The following is a 17,809-nucleotide window of genomic DNA, read 5'->3' as shown; positions in this document are numbered from 1 at the left end:
TGTAACCGAGGATTCAAACTTCTCTTGATGCTCGCTGTTTACAACACAAAGTCATCAGCTCATTCAGGCCACCATTTAATTTCTTAATAGAGATCACTGGTCCGACTCTGTGTTGTTTGTTTCTGCAGTGGCGTTGGAGGGGAGAAGGCTCCAAAGTCCCAGCTCTATGTATCACCTCTGGTTTGCTGTGGGCCAAAGCCTCCACCCTCCTCCTCTCCAACTCTCTGATATTAAGTCAGAGTTCTCCCCACCTCAGTGGAGATGAGATCGCTTAATGTGCTTAAGAGCCCCTCTTAACAGGCGTGACTCCTACAGGCCCCCTTCTGATGTCCTGGAGGAGAACGAGAGGGGGATTCAGGAGGTTGGAGGGGGTCAGGAGGTTTTTTTCCTTAGAGGGTTCAGAGGGGAAACAAGAAGAGAGTCTCTATGCCAGTGGATTGCAACTTAAATACAAATACACAGTGTAATTGTGTGATATATGCAGGTATTTTAAACTACTGTCAGCCATTACAGCAAATTTAGATATACAGCATAAGTTTTAATTTAAAAACACAATTCTTCTTTAGTGTTGGTTGGTTTAGTGTTTTTTCTTCTGAATCATCTATCCCTTGTCTCTCTGTGTATTATCAGCTTTGGGAAGTGCAAGTAGCCATTTCCTGGCCTTTGCTGCCCCGAGGGGGACGCATCTATCACTTGACGTTTTTAGTGGCGCTTCTCAATTAACCCATGAAAACTGTATAGCTTTCCCCTTCTTTTTTACAGATCAGCAGAAGCAAGTCAGTGGCTTAAGTAAATGCATCATTAGTTCCAGCATTGGGCTGTCAAAAGTCATTATCAGTGTACACCAACTACAGCAGCATTACTGTCTCAGCAACATAAATGTTTACTTTGAAATATGACCTTATTATGGGATTCCGGCACAACTCGTCAATCAGCTAGATGCCTGTCTGATTTCTGTCTTTAACCAACTTTTGGGTTGTTGCTTGGGCTCCAATTTTACACAGAACCACAAGACCCAACAAATATTGATACACAACTCATTTCATCTCTCGGCAACTTTAAATGATCCAGTATTATACAGTCCTCCAAACAAGTACACCACATTACCCCAAAACATACTGGGAGATTTGACCACTGTTGTCTGCCAGGACTGGGAGCTCTGACCGGCTGTCATTACAGTGAAACATGTCAAGTGTTGATCAGGCCCACAAGCTGTTTATTTGCTGAGCTCGTACTTCGGTGAACATCTGTTAGCACAAGTCCTTCACTGCGGACTGCGGTATTGATTACGCTTCCTGTCATTTAGAAAGGTGCCACCTTCACCCCAGTTTTTACAGATTAAGCAACATGTTCATTCTTTGCCCCAATTGTCAACAAGAATGTTACTTAACTGACACAAAAAACTTTGGAGGGGGAAGAAAATTGCCTGTGAAATTTATTTGATGTTTTCTGTCGAGTGCAGAGTGCAGAGCAAAGCTGGAGCTTCAGCAGGCGGAGGAGACGAGCGTGAAGCAGGAACGAGCTCAGCAGTGGCTGCACACCCAGTCGGACAGGGACTCAGAGAGGTGAGCTGCTCAATGTCTGTCATACAGTGAGGGGGCATGTGAACTACATACATTTCTTTCAAAGGTAACTTGACCAAATTTCGTTTTCTTCTTTTGGATCGAGCCAAATCTGACCAAGTTCTGATATGTCTGTAATTTTGAGCAAGGTCAGTGGATTATCCAGTATAATCCAACAAGAAATCTCAAAGATGTGAGATATGGCATCTATTGCACTTCTGTCCGTCCTGGGAGAGGGATCCCTCACATGTGGCTCTCTCTGAGGTTTCTACATATTTTTACCCTGTTAAAAGGGTTTTTAGTAGTTTTTCCTTACTCTTGCTGAGGGTTAAGGACAGAGGATGTCACACCCTGTTAAAGCCCTATGAGATGAATTGTAATTTGTGAATATGGGCTATACAAATAAAATTTGATTGATTGATTGATCTCAGAAACCCAATACATTTCCATGGCTTGATACCAGTGGGGGTAGTTAGCTTTTTATTTCTGTAATCTTTTAATCTTTTTATGAGCTTCCATCACTGTTAAACTACAAAGATGATTTCTCCACAATAAAGTTCAGATACCTTTTTAAAAACAAAAAAAAACCATCTCCCTCACTTAATAATCCAGAAGTCATGACAATGCATAGTGTTCATTTTTCAGTATCACTACTAAACACAAGATACTTCCTACTTAATTCAAAGTGCAGATCTTGACACACATTCACATATGTTTAATATTGGGCTGTGATTGGCTACCAGACAATTGTGTCAAAACGAAACAAAGTTAAACATGCAAAACATTGAAGTATTAAACTTACATGAGTCTTCACAGTGAAGGTATAACATCCTAGTGCGGTCTTTTTTAAGAGCTGGGTGGGTTTCATTTAGCTTTTTTTCCCCATCAAATAATAAGAGTTATCTAATTTATCTCAATTCATTAAGCAATAAATTGCCTTTTAGTAAAATCACATTACCTGTGTTGTACAGGTTTTTTTTTTCTTTAAATGTCCAGGGGCAAATTACTGAAATATTAAAATAGATAATGACACTTAAGTATAATCACTGTGTATTGAATCTTACTAACTTTCTGTCTGTGAGGCACTGAGCATTGAGGCATGTGCTGCCCACTGCCCTAAAATACTAAATATTAACATTATCATTCATGAATTCACTGTTTCTTAACTTCTGCCAAGGATGTTACAATTTTCTTTTTTTTCTCCCAACATTATGATTTCATCTTGATGAAAAAATCTGGCATAGTTTAGGGATATTCATGAGTGAGTGTAATTTGGTGCAGATCCAAATTAAAATCTGGATCTAGTGAATTAAAATGTTTCTTCATTTGCGGGCCTTGGAAGAGTTTACTGAGTTTCACTCTAGCTGTATGATATTTTGATGCTTAGACTTTAAGAGGGGGGAACTTATTTCTAAATTCACCGAGGACTAATAGCCCTGAACACATTTTGTGCCTTATTCTCAGTGAACATTTCCTACCAGAGATCAGCTCAGTCGTTCTGAGTGGAGGGAGAGTGCAGCTGGTGGTGAGTACAGATCCCCCCCCCCCCCTTTAACTCTGTGCTTTGAATCTTTATTTGAATAATTTCTGTGTGGGGGGGGCAATGCATGTGAAGGTATGCAGTATTTACTTTTGCCAGTCACAGTCATCACACGCATTGTAGGTTCCCTCCCCTGAAGCCTGTCTCATCAGCTTCGATTTAAAGGAGGAAATGGTGTGTGTGTGTGGGGGGGGGGGGGGGGGGGGGGGGGGGGGGGGGAGTGAGTGAGTCGGAGGTTTAGCTCCACAGTGACACTTTCAATTGGATCAACTGGCTGCAATTTCTTTATTTCACTCGCAGAAATCCTAGTGTCACTGTGGAGCAGTTTGTCTGAACCAGAGAACGATACTGATTCTCGTGAGGCCTTTGAAGTCAGAAACCGCAGGTCTCCCTGTGCCGTTATACAGCACTTTGAGTTATGATCACTGGCTCGAGGAGCCGCCCCCTTCCTCCTGTTTCTTAGATATGTTCAAACTGCCGCTGCCTGTTGAATGTTTTTTAAAATACTGGACTGCTTGCGTGAGACGTGTCATTTTGGGCCTCTTTAATGTGTGTGTGTGTGTGTGTGTTTCTGTCTCTCTGCGTGTTGTGTGTGCAGGCTGACCCAGCACGCACTGAACGTCTACATCACGCCAGTGGATTGTGGGCCAGCAGCAGTTTACTTGCCCAGCCCTGCAAAGAGAGAAATAATCATTGCAGCAACTCTTTGGGTCATGCAAGTAAGTCTTGTAAATTTCACAGCCATTTTCTACCAGAGATCAATGTGTTACTGGCAATTTTACACCAAACATTGAACAGAATCCAAAGAACACATGTATTTTCCTAGAATGTTCTGAAAGTCAGGACAATCATGCCTTCATAGTCAATCACGTCTGTCACTTATTGTACAAATAGAAAAGATAATAGAGACATTTTATTTTATTTAAAGGGCTTCAGGTCAGGTTTTATATGTATATATCATATATCGTATATATTGTAAAAAATCCTAATTTCTTGAGCAAAATCTATAAAGCCTGACCTGATGCCCTTTAAATAACATAAATATAACATATATATATATATAGTATCAAGTGCATACTGTGTATTGACAAATACAAATGTGGAACTCTTTTGTACTACAAAGAGTAACATAAAAGATGATTTCTTTCTAAGCCAACTCTAAGGAAAACAACTCTACCTACATTTATAAATGTATCAGTATATATTATACTGTGTGTATATAATATTTGTCTATATGTCCTCAGTCAGTTGTTGGTAAAGCAAATGCACAATTTCTGCTACATAAAGAGGTGTAGATGCACCAAAGTCACACTTTCTGAGCATTTTCTTGCTCAAACTTCAACAACATAGGAGAAGCATACATGTGCGTATGCAGAACATTTACATTTAGTACACGTGTACAGATGTTTCAGTGTTTGCTCCATCGCACAGGCAGGTCTCAGGTCACACAGACCTGAGTGCTCATAGCCAGGGATAAAGACGGCTGCTTATTCAGCCTAGACTGAGTCCACTGGTCGGCTGCTGTGGAACGGGAGGGAGGAGGGCGTGGGGTGCAACAAGGTCGGGCCGGGGACAGAGGGCCGTGAATTTCTCTTCTGACAGGAAACGAGCAGGAAGAAAAAAAAAAATGTCCTTTCAGTGAAGAATGACTGGCCCTTCTGTCAGGAGAAGCAGTGCTCAGGAGTTTGAGTGACAAAGATGCTACTGACGGGCTGACAGCAGATGATCACATTAAACAAGCCCAGGAATCCGAGTGAAGGGGGAGCCCTGTCCCCGTTAACGAAGCTAAATTGGATTCCGATGATAATTTCCAAAATGATATCCACGAGGTGGAAGCTTGAGCGAACGTCGGCGTGCTACGCAGACAGACTGTTGTTCTCCTCAGGAGCTCAGCGCTGGAGAGAGAAAGCCGCTTTGTCTGCACCCATAAAAACACCAATTGCATAGGGCAAATTGAAATATGAATGTATGTGTAAGGCCAGAGCATTTTTCAAAAAGCCAATTAGATATTTCATAAACATGGAAAAGACATCTAATGGTCTATCTAGTGCTCCAGTTTAACTACCAGAACCTAATTTAATTAAATTGAATTAAATCAGGAAAACAGGAGTGTGGAATCTTTATACTCAGCCTGGATGAGACAGTGAAAGAGTGTTTATCATAAAGTTGTCTATTCTTTGCCTGGGAAGGGACGCGCACATCAAAGTGCAGGTTTAAAGTTGGAGGGTTCACTTAATTTGCCATTGCAGTAAAGACTTCATAAATACTCTATAACCGGTTGCAATGCGATACTCACCACTTGCTGAGGCGGTGCCATAAAATGCGTTTCCAGGCTCACAAAATATTTTCATTATGTGTGCAGAGGAAACCACTTAAGCTGCATATCTGCTCCTTCGATTGTGTGCAACGCTCAATGATAATAGGAGAAAAATTATCGAAAAACAATTTGTTTGGTCACAGCGGTTGATAAAAACGTGTGGCCATTTCTTTATCTCTGTACGTTTAATAACAGGGCTGCAGAGCTCGCAGTAAAATTAGCAACACATGCATCGGGGGTTTGGGGTTCTGTTTCTGATTTAGAACAGATAATTGGACAAAAGTCTTTAATAAACTAAATTCAGCCTCCACAGCTGGAGTGAAATTTCTGAAAATAAACACGGAGGACTGTGGTGGGCTATCTTGGAAGTATATTACGCAAACTACGAGAGAGGAAAAGCACAGCGTCACACCATGGAACGTGAGTAAAATCAAAAACGAGAGAGCAGCGATTAGGTCTGACTCATGAGTGGAGGGATATTCTATACAGTGTGCCAGCTGTGCAGATATTTAGAGCTGGGTCAGTACCTGCGAAGCGTCCCGGGCCCCCCGCCGCCCCCAGAGCCCTCCCCACTGTTTGGCTCCCTGTGTGGTTTGGTCGTGGAGACTGCGGGCCTGGGCTCTACACGTGGAATGCATCATGCCCGGTAGAAGCACCGCCTTTGTTCTGTGTGTTTGAAAAGCTTTGTACTGATCCCCAGGTGAAATGGAAGGGGCTGTGATACATCGCACCAGTGCCCCGGGGAGCCGGCGCACACAAACACAAAACCTATCTGCTCTCGCTTAAGTCTTTACTGTCCGCTGAGCCAGAGACCACAGGCACACACTTTATCTACTAACTAAAGCTACAATTGTGTCCTGAAGGAAGACATTTCTGTATTATAGTAATCATATGACGGAATGAAAAGTCATTTCATAGAAATTTCATTCCGGCTGTTTGTTTTTAAATTTTAGATTTGACTAACCAAACTTCTTTGTATGTGTGTAGTATCGACAGCGCCTTTTATCATTCTGTTCTTGGAATTTTAGACTTGAAGCGGACTCGTAGTTTCCCATTAGGAAGTAAGCATTTCTTGAATTCTATTCCCTCCTCCTTCTGAGTTGGTTCTAGCCAGAAATCCTCAGGTGTACAGTACAAACATTTTACACTACCATTCTGACAAACAGAAGTTACCATAGAAACCTATTTTATTTTATTCGACCATTATTAAATATTTAAAGTGCAGTGCTAGGAGACTAAAGCAGTGCGTTCAACTAAAGAATATCCTGGATTTCTATTTGAAGTCTGATGGATTGATTTCACACTGCTCATTGTACATGTGAAATATTGATGTGTCCCACTTCGATATTTGTGTCTATAGGAAAAGAGGTTCCATCTCCACAGCGCGTCCAGTCTGCTCCATCAAGAAAGGAACGCATCTCCTTCCGAGACAATCCGGTGCAGCTGAGCGGCGGCTGGGGAGGAGGGAAGAAAAGGGACAGAGTGTACAAGTAGAACACCAACTCCACGACGATGACATCTCTTTTTGTTCCTGCCCTGACACAGCACCATTTAAAGTAGATACAACTATAACTCCCATACAGCAACGATGTGCATATATGTAGATTGCATTATTTTCAAAAGCAAAATTTGTGTGTATCAGAATTGCTCAGGGCCGTGCTGCCTTTGATACAAATTTGATGTCTTAAGTTATTAAATAAATCTTTGTTAGGACTTTATTAGGAGCGTTAAATGGTTATATCTTTCTTCCATGAAGACAAATTTCCTTAGTTTGATGTATAATGTTATTTTATCACCTGTGCTGAATCCCCTCTGCAGCTGTTCCTTTTAAACTCAGCTGAAAACATGGGCTCCCTCTCCTGGAAATTAATTAAGACCAATAGGAGCCAGAACAGCCCAAATATCCTCAGGCCCTTTTCTTACGGTGATTCTGCTCAAGTATCAGGACCTGAATGGAGCAAAGTCACAAACCTTCAACGAATGACACGCTCCATATGCAAATGATGGCAGGAAATAAAAACCAGGACGTGAAGTACCTGTGGATTCCTGTTTCTGAACATGCTGAACTGTTGTCTCTGCACTGATATTCGCTCTCGACGGTAAATATAGTTTGAAACCATGGGAAGAGATGTGCCTTTTCTCCTTCTCCTCCCCCTTAAGAGCAAACTTTGATAAAGGCCAGAAATCTGTGCAATTTCTCCATTCTGTGGATATGTTTAGCTGCTGCTTACCAACAGCGAACATGAAATTACTGCTTTTATGAGCCAAACACAAACATTGGTGTTGGAATTAGAAGACTGTTTTCTTTATTTTCGACCGTTGATTATAACGACCTTTTCTGTGTATTTGAATTAAGGCGTCCGTTCACAAACACTGCCCCTCCGGAGGTGGTGAACCTCAGGCTCAGAGGTTCCTCGCTGGTCGGCTGCCTAGAAATGATAACTTAATTAATGTCAAAACAAATAGTCTGAGCTGCGGAGTGGCTCCCTGGCAGGAAATGCATATCTCTCCAGTATGTCTCTGTATTTATTTTTCTTCTATCTTTCACTTACACATGTCTGGAGGGTGTGTTATGACTGTACTCGAGCTGATGGGGATTTGTGTCTCGGTGAGTGGCGTATGCCAGAGATTTGGTGGTCTTTCCCACTTGGAGGCTGTTGTGAAACCCAAGAGGACGGTCCTCCCTCAGGCGGAGACTGATTCGTCAAGCCCCGCGGGGGACATCGAGTGAGTGGGGGTGTCTGTTATCAGACTGTCATTATACAGCTGTACAACGTACAACTGGAAAATCCAGATTGTTGTTGCATATAAAACATGATCAGACAGGTGACATTAAAACACATCGTGTCACAAGTTTCAGATCTACCAGACTCCGACTCCTCTTCTACGACTATTGCTTCTGAAATGATATTGTTAAACATCAACGTCATCCACCAGCCATCATTAAAGTTGTTTACTTTTGGATTATGGGTAAATTATATGTAACCTAAGATATTCCAAAATGCGTTGCCTGTTGAAATGAGTTCTGCACCACACATTTAGATAAGATGAAGAATGTCCCTCTCAGCTCAGACTGCGCTGCCAGCCTGACCTCAAGTCAGCTAACGTTGTCAAATGGAGGCTGGCAGAGAGAGGTTTTGTATCCACATTGCTCCAAGTGATGTCTTCAAATGCATTAAAGGACTTTAACAGTGTCTTTGCAAGTTTCAGCTTCATGTTTTCTCTAGACTTCTGTATACTTCACTTGAACAGTTTGGAGTGGATAATCTACGGTTTTAGTAGACAAGTATGAGTTTCAATTCAGTTCAATGTGTTTGAAAATGAATCAGCAGCCTCATGAGACTTGCTTGAGTTGTGTAATAAATCACAGTGAATGTGGCGTTAATGTTTGTCAATGTTATATTAACATTACATTACAACAATAATGTAGCTATGGAAAAATGAACACAGGCATGTTTCAATGATGTGATAATTATTTTTTATATCCTGTGTAAATTAATGGAAACTGTGAGCTACCTGGGGGGAAAAACAACATTCCCAAAACACAAATCAACATGTCTCGCATGAAATATATATTTTATTAATAATATGTTTAAAAAAAATGGCCTTAAATGGACTAAAAATGGGACAAATATATTTAATTTTGTAGGATTTCCTCTCGTTCACACTTATGTGCAAAAAACACATATAGTAATATATATATATAATAAACAAACTACAGAGCGTGTGTGCAGGCAGCCTGACAAATTGAAGGAAATGTGGTAGTGAAGATGGCTTGAAGGTCTAGTGCTGATGTATTTATAATTCAAGTGAAGAGTAAATCATACAAAGAGTTACACAGTTATTAGGTTTGGATTTTGGAAGTATTGTGTAAAGCTTTCCTTAGTTTCAGCACTGTAAATATCCCAGGATGTCAAATTAACCTAACTAATAGACAAATGACTGAAGAGGTGCTGTTAACTGTTATTTCTGCCTTGTGACACAGTTAACCAGCACTTTTATCCAAAGTAAAGAAAAGGGAAAGCAATACCAACTCAGGAATGTCTGAAGTTACCCTGAAAAATGTTGAACCATTAATAAACACATTTGAAATAAACTCAAACAAGCAGAAACAGTTTTTCACAGGATTCTGGTAAAAGTTGAAGCCTCCCTGAATGAAAACTGCTGGATCAGATTTTTATTATATTTGACAGAGGTTAAGGTAGAGCAAAATCACTAGAAAGACAATATACAGAGGATATTTATGTACACAAATATTTAATATATTATACATATCTAATAGAATCATCTAAAATGTACATTATCAATGAAAATCTAAACACACACCTTATTGATCTCTTACTTTTTCATAATAAAGTCATATATCTTTATTCATTCAAAATAATTTTTCAGTGGCATGATTTATTTTAGCTTCTAGGAGCAAAAATATCTCCAGGTTTGTCTAATTTTCTTTTTTTAAATTCTAATCATTTTCTTTTTGTTACTGGACTCAATAAACATGATATAATAGATTGTTTGTGCTTGAGCCGCTTGTGACAGTTGTTCGCTGTTCTTCTTTGTGTATACATGCTTCTTTTGATGAATGTTATCTAGACTCATTTTCACCTTTAGATTGAATAATTATTAAAAATCCACTTAAAGAAGCTTTTAGATGTTTTTAGTGGCGATGATGTTATTGTATTTGAAATTGCTTAAATATTCAAATAGATCATGTGTGCCTGTCTTGATTGTTGCTAGGTGCTCTGTTGATGTTGTTCCTGTAAAACCTTTTTAAACTCTTGAAGTGGTTATATGACAAAAATCTTCAACCTCATTGTATTTTAATCATAATGTTGCTTTAGTCTGTAGTCTGGATTAATTTAACTGGTTTCATAATCCCGATGATCAGTAAAGTGCAACTCAGGAATGTCCAACTCCATTGAAAAATAACAAAAGGACAAACAAACAATCTCGGAAAGCCAAAACTGAAGCTTTAACTTTTTTTGGATATTTTGATGTTCAGCTTCCTGAGCCTAATGTTCTGCAGATTCCGATGACATTCACAACCTCCTCAAAATGTTGTGCTTTGGGGGAATATAAACTCGCTTCGATTTTGTGTTTCATAGCTGGCCCAACTTTGAAGACATTTTGACGGATTAAATTAGACCCTGGAGAGCTTCAGGCATCATGATGTCATGCTCTTGCCTTCTGAAGTGGCACATTTTGGCCTCTCGGCCCTGGTTTGGTCGCGTTGGACTCTGTTCAGTCACATCAAGACTGAAATGAATGATAATTAGTTCAGTTCAATCATATTTATTTTGACCACGATGAGTGCTATATACACAATGTAATAACAAACTGGCAGTGGATGTTTTTTCATTAGAAATGAATCTGTAGGTCTTTCCAGGTGGCTCACATGACATTTTGGCTGCAGCACTGAGAGACTTCAGGGCCTGGAGGTGACCGATCCCTCCAACTCTACAAACCGGTCCCAGCATCTACTGTGGCGGGAGTCTTTAGCCAAACTTCCGGAAGACCACAGTGAACTTTTCACATTTTCTCCTCAGCGTGAGCCGGTGCGCGAGGTCATCTTAGAAGCCCAATAGGACACCCTCCCCCCTGCTACTTAAGAGCACCTCTATTTATTTTTATATTTTCTCCCGTGGCACTGTGCAGCCCCAGGTAACTGCCACTGACCCCAGAGCGAACCAAAGCAACGCATGGTGTGCATGGCAGGTGGTGTGGCCCAGGGTGGAGATGTGGAGGTGGGAGATGGGCTTTGGTTAGTGGTAACATAATTCCACCAATAAGAAGAAATAGAAGAAGCCCACTTCCTGTCCTTTTTAGAAGAAAAACCTCCCTGTTGAGTCCGGGCTGCTCCGGGGAGTCTGCATGGGTTCAATGAAACTCAACTTCCCTGCACCAGAGGAATGTTAGCTCTTTAATTGAAAAGAAAGAAAAGGTCAACACGTCTTCTACAGGATCCATGAATCTCAAATATGAAATCCTCATTTGATTTCATGTATTGCACATTTTAAAGAATAAAGCGACAGATTCAGGAAGATGCACCGAGGTTTTTATTGACCAACAGGCAGAGCGTGGTTTTTACTTTATGTTTAAGTTTGTCCTCGTTTAAAAAGACAATCAATTTACAATCATGGCTGGTTCTCTTTTAAAAAACACATCGAGGATTTTGCAAACATTTGACACAAAACGTAAATTTCATATAAAGCATACTAATCTGCAGATGGTGGCTGACATGATGAGAGCAAGTATCGAACTGCGCCGACATTAGATTTACATTCAATCATTCACTTCATTAATCTGGCGCAACTCAACCCAGAAGTAAGTAATAAATAGTTAGCGACACACTGAACGTTACAGCGAAAATAACGTCTAAAGCTGTATTTAGAATATTTATTTTTCTTTCTAATATAGTAAGGAATTAATAATACCGTTATTTAACTCGGAATGAAGCAAGCGTGGAACCGTTAATATCTTTAGAATTGTACATTTAGGGAGTAAGTTAGATTTGGTGTCATTTCTACAATTTCTTTAAAATAAAGTCGTGCAGCCATATATTTTATTTAGGCTTTTATGTAGCTACTGTGAACGGATTCGTTTTGACAAACTTATGTTTTTAATTAATAAAAAAACCATTTTCATAATTTTCCATCCTTTTTTATATTAAAAGTTCGAATATATTTTATTTTCTAGAAGAAATATAAATGGTAAAATAGTAACATGACGCCTTTGGGCGTTCGAAGTACAAAATTGAGCAAGTCACTAAGTCAGAAAAGAGTCATAACATAAATAAAATGCGATTTTGCGCCTAACTTTACGTGAATTTTAGAACATATTGCTGTTCACTCATTTGAAAGCACCCAGGTTAAATAGTCTTTAATTGACGTGTGTGTGTGGAGAGAGCAGCGACCTTTACTTCAGACACAAGGATGAAGTGGGCAGGTTTTCTCAGACCCAGGTCGAACCTGTAGATAAATGATGGGCTCATTTTGGATGTGTAAACATGCTGTACATTACAGTCACTTGTGATTGTTTCCCCTCAGAGTCGTTGTGGGTCTAGATTCACTTCAAACTTGTATCTGGTTTGGATTGGGGTCGTGGGAGGAGTTGGCTGCTGGTTCACATCCACGGAGGAGGAGGAGGAGGAAGAGGAGGAGGACAGGGTTCTCCTTTAAGACTCTCATTCTCTTCAGGGCTATAAAAACGTTCTGCCTTCAACACACAGCTAATCAACTCCATTGGCAAATTGTTGCATCACAAAACACCGCTCCGCTAATCGTCGCGCGTTTAGAGCGTATTTTTCAATGGTGACATCAGATTCAAGCAGAGTGGATCCCGGTTGAGATGATGGAGTACATGGAGGATAAATTTACCTTGAAAAGCCAAGCGATGAAGGCCAGCGATTACTACATGGACCAAGTCATGGAGAGCCTGGACAGCGCGCAGTACTTCACCAAGTCCTCCGCGAAGTGCGCGCAGGCCTTTGGGCTCCAGAGCGTCGAACACCGCTCCTCGCCCTGCGGAGACCAAAACGGTGCGTAACCACTTTGTGTTGTGTGACTGACTTTCTATTTATCATCCCTGTGCTTTTATGGGATCTGCATCCGTACCAGAGCTAACAAAATAGAAGTCTCAATTGAAGACATTTATCATGCAGTGATATTATCGCTTTTTTGTCTTTCCATATTGTTTGTCCAGAAGTTTTCAGATGCATAATTCAAATTCAGATAAACTCATTAGATGTCATTATTCTTGAAATTATTTTATGTTTTTGTCATTTTAAAAAATCAAAATTTATTTATTTTAAAATTCTGACATTTTAATGACATGATTATAAAGGAAATACATTTAAAAATAATGAAAAAAGACTTAACGTTTATTTGGGAGGGGTAGAAACTAATTCGTGCAGTCCACACTTTATTTACTCTGCTACTTGAATCATTGTTTTGCTCTAAACTGCAATCAACATGTGTTGAAAAAATATAAGGAATATTTCTCACTTATTAGTCACCTGTTCTCTCCAGCCAGTTACGGTGTACCAAAAACAGACGAGGACAATTTGCAATCGGACCTCGGCAGGTCCATGGACAGTTGTTGCAACCTGCGCGCGTCCCCGGTGACCAGCGGGCAGGAAAGGACGGACCTGGAGGACATGGCGGACAAGTGCGACAGTAACGTGTCCAGCAGCAAGAAGAGGAGACACCGGACCACGTTCACCAGCGCGCAGCTGGAGGAGCTGGAGAAGGTGTTCCAGAAAACGCACTATCCAGACGTGTACGTGAGGGAACAGCTGGCCATGAGGACGGAGTTAACGGAGGCCAGAGTGCAGGTACAATCCATCAGCGGGCTCAGTGTTTTCTTTCAGTCTCACTGCTGGACACGACAAAGCGTGAGATAAGAAAAAGAAGGTTTAGAAGATAAAACAGGAATGAGGAGCAGTGCGTAAAAATATAAATCCCCCAGTGTAGCTGATATGAATACACCTCATCATATTTGATCAGATAAAATACATTTGTAGATTTAACACCCACTTGATTTTTATTTGCATCATTACAGAAATATTTATTTTCCAATAATTGACACGGCGCTTATTTTTCAACACATTATTTAACATGTTTTCGAAAAATATACCATGTATTTTATGGAGAAAAGTCACATTATTTAAAATGATTTGTTTTATTTTATTTTCCATTTCTCCTTCCTCTCTCCTACCAGGTGTGGTTTCAGAACAGAAGAGCAAAGTGGAGGAAGAGGGAGCGCTACGGGCAGATCCAACAGGCCAAGACGCACTTCGCGGCCACCTACGACTTATCCGTTTTACCGAGGACCGACAGCTACACACAGGCGAGTTTGACCCAACGTTTCTGCAGGATTTCAACTTTTTACAGGCTGTGGAAAAAAAAAAAATCTACATCTGATGGCGTTTAAAGCCATTCATCAAAAGCATACAGTGCGCATGGATCCGACGGGACGCCGGTGGTGCGTAATGCTCACAGCGGCCTGCATTGATCTTTCCCCTCTAAGCCATCCCCCCCCTGTGCGAGTCACAACAAATTGTACAAAGCAGCCAAACTGTCACTGGCGCGCAATTAATCACCTATTATGAAACGTATCTTCAGAAAAGACCCGGGACGCTGATTAGAGAGGCTGCGAGGTGTCATGGCGGAATGAATGGCCTAATATCACATTTCATGTTGGCTGAACATTTATCTTGCACTTTGGACAAAGGTCATGTACAAGATGAGGTGAGAGGAGACGCAGAGTGTCAGTTCGTCCTCTGGCTCTATCACAAACCGAGATTAGGCATCTGTTGTGTTGTCAAGGCCCGTGCTGATTTCTTTTTTTTTCACGGATGGAAATATGCAGACGGCCTCTTCTCACAGTAGTGTGTGTTCATATTTCAAGCTTAAAGAAAACAGTTTGTAAGTTGATTTAGAAGAAGGAAAAAAAAGTACAATCATAAATTGAAATGCACAGGATGTTGGAGTCTGTGCTACGGCCTTGTCCAAGAGCAGGTCAAAGAATCTGCTGGACTGTCTCATTGTCCTCACACATGTTTCTGATAGATGGCCCTGGATACCAGCCGTGCCCTGTCCTGCAGCCGATCCAGATTACTGTCACTGAATGCACCCTAAGAGTAACTGAGTGGGGGACTGGGTGTTTTTGTGTGTCCCCTAACTCAGCAGGCATGGATCGCTTTCTTGTGAGTTTGAAAGAGTTTGTGTTTTCTTTTGTTTACTATAAGGGTTTTGGCCATTGTTGTTGCTCTGGGTAGAGATTGGAGTTGATCAATGGCACATGTTGTCAGGAAGGCACACAGTTAGGAAACGTTCCACCGGCCCAAGCTGCTTCTCATGCTACAGTCACATTTCTGAGCTGGAGTCAGTTTATCTCACTGTCAAAAGAGAACGCTTCATCCAACCACAATTGGCTTGTGGTCTTTTCTGTAAACTAAGGTGTTGTCCTATGTTGCACAATAGCCGGTTGGTTCAGTCTATATGTCTTTGCATTTTCTGTATTCTCTGAACATGCTGCAGGTTTTGACTTAGTCATTATAATAAAGAAATCTTTAGCTGCTGGACTCAGAGGTTTAACCAAATGCAGTTAAATGCAGTTAAAGAACAGATTAATTTCCATGCTTATAACATGCTACTTACTGTACTTACATGGGCTTGTCTTCTCAGTTTGATTGGAATCTTGGCATTTTAGGAAATTAGGTCATTTATTATGTGACAGAGCCATCGGTGTATTTTACCTTATAGACCGACATGCTGTGGAGACCCTCCTGCCATGTGGTGTTTACTGTGTGCTGACCAGATGGGTTTATATCTGCTCTCTGTACTCACTGTCCTGTTTGCTCTCTGCATGAGCCTCCAATGAGGAATATGAGACATGAATGACATTCCTTTGTGCATGTAAAGATATAAACAATTAACAAAACAAAACAAAACATATTTCCTCCCTGACCTCTATATTAGTAAACTCATAAATACAGTTGTGCTTTCCTTAGTCTCTAAGGTGTCGGCCTTCATCAGGCCCTCGCAGCATTAAAAACATATAACATTAAAAATAATTTGACGGCAACATTTATTTTTCGTAAGAAGTGTCACTGTTTGACGAGATATTCCACATATTTGTCAGAAGATTTCATTGGGACCAGTTCTTGTGGAACCGGACACTGTTTATGGAACGACTCATATCTCCAAACCTGGGCAAATAAAACCAAAACTTAGTGAAAGCTCACACAGACACCACTAGAGTTTGGAAAATATTTTTGGGGTGGAACAATCTATTTACATTTCCATTTTTTTCTGTTAATTAAGCATTTTACAAAATATTCCTGTATTTTAACAGACGTATGCTGGAACTACATTGAAAACCAGAGCAGTATAATGTAAATGCTATGTTAATTATTTTACTCCATTTGTGTCATTTGTAGCCCCTTAAAAATGTGATTCATTGCAAAAGAGACGAATAATTAGATACGTTTAGATTTATTGAGTTTTTTTATTTTCAGCACACTATGCAGAACTTTAATGTTCTTATAACTACATCTATATTGTGTGACTAGCATCTGTTTACAGGTTTTTCCAGAGCTTCTGACTGTATTTCATGATCTTCAGCAGCCATTGTTGGAGTGTGAGTTAGATCCCCATGCTATGAAACTCATTTTGCTCCGTATCTAACACCCTCTTTACCCAACAGATCTCCAACAACCTGTGGCCGAACCCGGCCTCCGGCGGCTCCGTGGTCTCCTCCTGCGTGCTGCCCCGAGGCTCCCCGCCCTGCGTCACTTCCTACTCACACTCCCCCCGCTCGGCCGCTGGCGCCGCCGACCACGGCTACATGGGTTTTCCCAATCAGCAGAACCAGTTCGGCCACGTATCCCTCAACAACTTCTTCAGTGCAGACTCTCTCCTCACGCCGTCGGCCAACGGCCACCACACCTTCGAGACCAAGCCAGAGTTCGAGAGGCGCTCGTCCAGCATCGCTGTGCTTCGCATGAAGGCCAAGGAGCACACGGCTAACATCTCCTGGGCCATGTGATTGTGGGTTTCTGTACCTGGAGAGTTTTTTGAAAATGCTCTAAATAGTCTGAAATCATATAAAAAGCTCAGTGACTCACAAATCTCACAACTCACCGATCCTTTGTCATCTAAAGATTAGATGTCCCTGCGAGTGATATGGCCAATTGAACAACCACCGTGCCTTACTATTTAGATCTGCATCTTAAATAAGGCATAACCAAAATGTATCCATTGAATCAAGAAATAGACCCAAAACAGGGCCTGGATCCAGAGCTTAAGTAGAAAATGCTTTATCTGCATATTCTTAAAGCTGCAGGTAATAATCTCAAAATCGGAAACTATGCAGCCATAATGTTATATGACAGATAATCAGCTGCGTTTCTGGTGTGATGCAGATCTGCAGTGCGACCCAATGGTATTATCCTTAAAATACCAAATCAAGTTTCCAGTCTAGACCTTCATGTAGCTTAACTCTAGCAAGGCATCCATATCCTTCAGACATTCAGGGTGATGCTTTTTCAGTCTTTTACAACCCTGTGAAAAAACTGTTGTACTCTCTGGTCAGACCAGACGGCCGATGAACCATGGTGATGTGAGGAGGTGAGAGCTGTGAAGAAAAAGCTTTCTCTGTTATTGTTTTTTAAAGAGGAGGGTCAGCAGTGCTTCCTCTTTATTCAGACAGAAAGAAGTGAAAGGCAGGTGAAGACAGAGAAACTCAAGGCTCCAGTGGGATTCACTCCCATCGTGGGTAAAAGTGGATCCAGAGCAAGGGGGCCTGAACCACTACCTGATTTCTAAAGCACTGTGAAGAGGTTCCTTTTCCCTGCGCCTTTCACCTTTCTCCCTCTCGCTCCAGCTC

At 41.0% G+C, this 17,809-nt stretch overlaps 2 protein-coding genes across 2 annotated transcripts in view; both read left to right on the top strand.

Moving 5' to 3' along the window:
- Positions 1 to 6,986, top strand: part of lrriq1 (leucine-rich repeats and IQ motif containing 1) — a 36,106-nt gene extending 29,120 nt beyond the window's left edge. The window contains exons 23-26 of the mRNA XM_053427461.1: positions 1,463 to 1,565; positions 3,027 to 3,087; positions 3,701 to 3,821; positions 6,780 to 6,986. Coding sequence (XP_053283436.1) covers positions 1,463 to 1,565; positions 3,027 to 3,087; positions 3,701 to 3,821; positions 6,780 to 6,913 — 419 coding nt within the window. The 3' untranslated portion in view covers positions 6,914 to 6,986. The remainder of the gene's footprint in view (positions 1 to 1,462; positions 1,566 to 3,026; positions 3,088 to 3,700; positions 3,822 to 6,779) is intronic.
- Positions 6,987 to 12,766: 5,780 nt separating this feature from the next.
- Positions 12,767 to 16,969, top strand: alx1 (ALX homeobox 1). Its single transcript, XM_053427818.1, has 4 exons — positions 12,767 to 12,956; positions 13,447 to 13,751; positions 14,138 to 14,266; positions 16,628 to 16,969. The coding sequence occupies exons 1-4, from the start codon at positions 12,767 to 12,769 to the stop codon at positions 16,967 to 16,969; spliced, it is 966 nt and encodes a 321-aa protein (XP_053283793.1).
- The last annotated feature ends 840 nt before the right edge of the window (positions 16,970 to 17,809 follow it).

This window comes from Pleuronectes platessa, chromosome 7 (assembly GCF_947347685.1).
Source record: "Pleuronectes platessa chromosome 7, fPlePla1.1, whole genome shotgun sequence".
Lineage (NCBI taxonomy): Eukaryota > Metazoa > Chordata > Actinopteri > Pleuronectiformes > Pleuronectidae > Pleuronectes > Pleuronectes platessa.
This window is presented reverse-complemented; position numbering and strand designations above follow the sequence as displayed.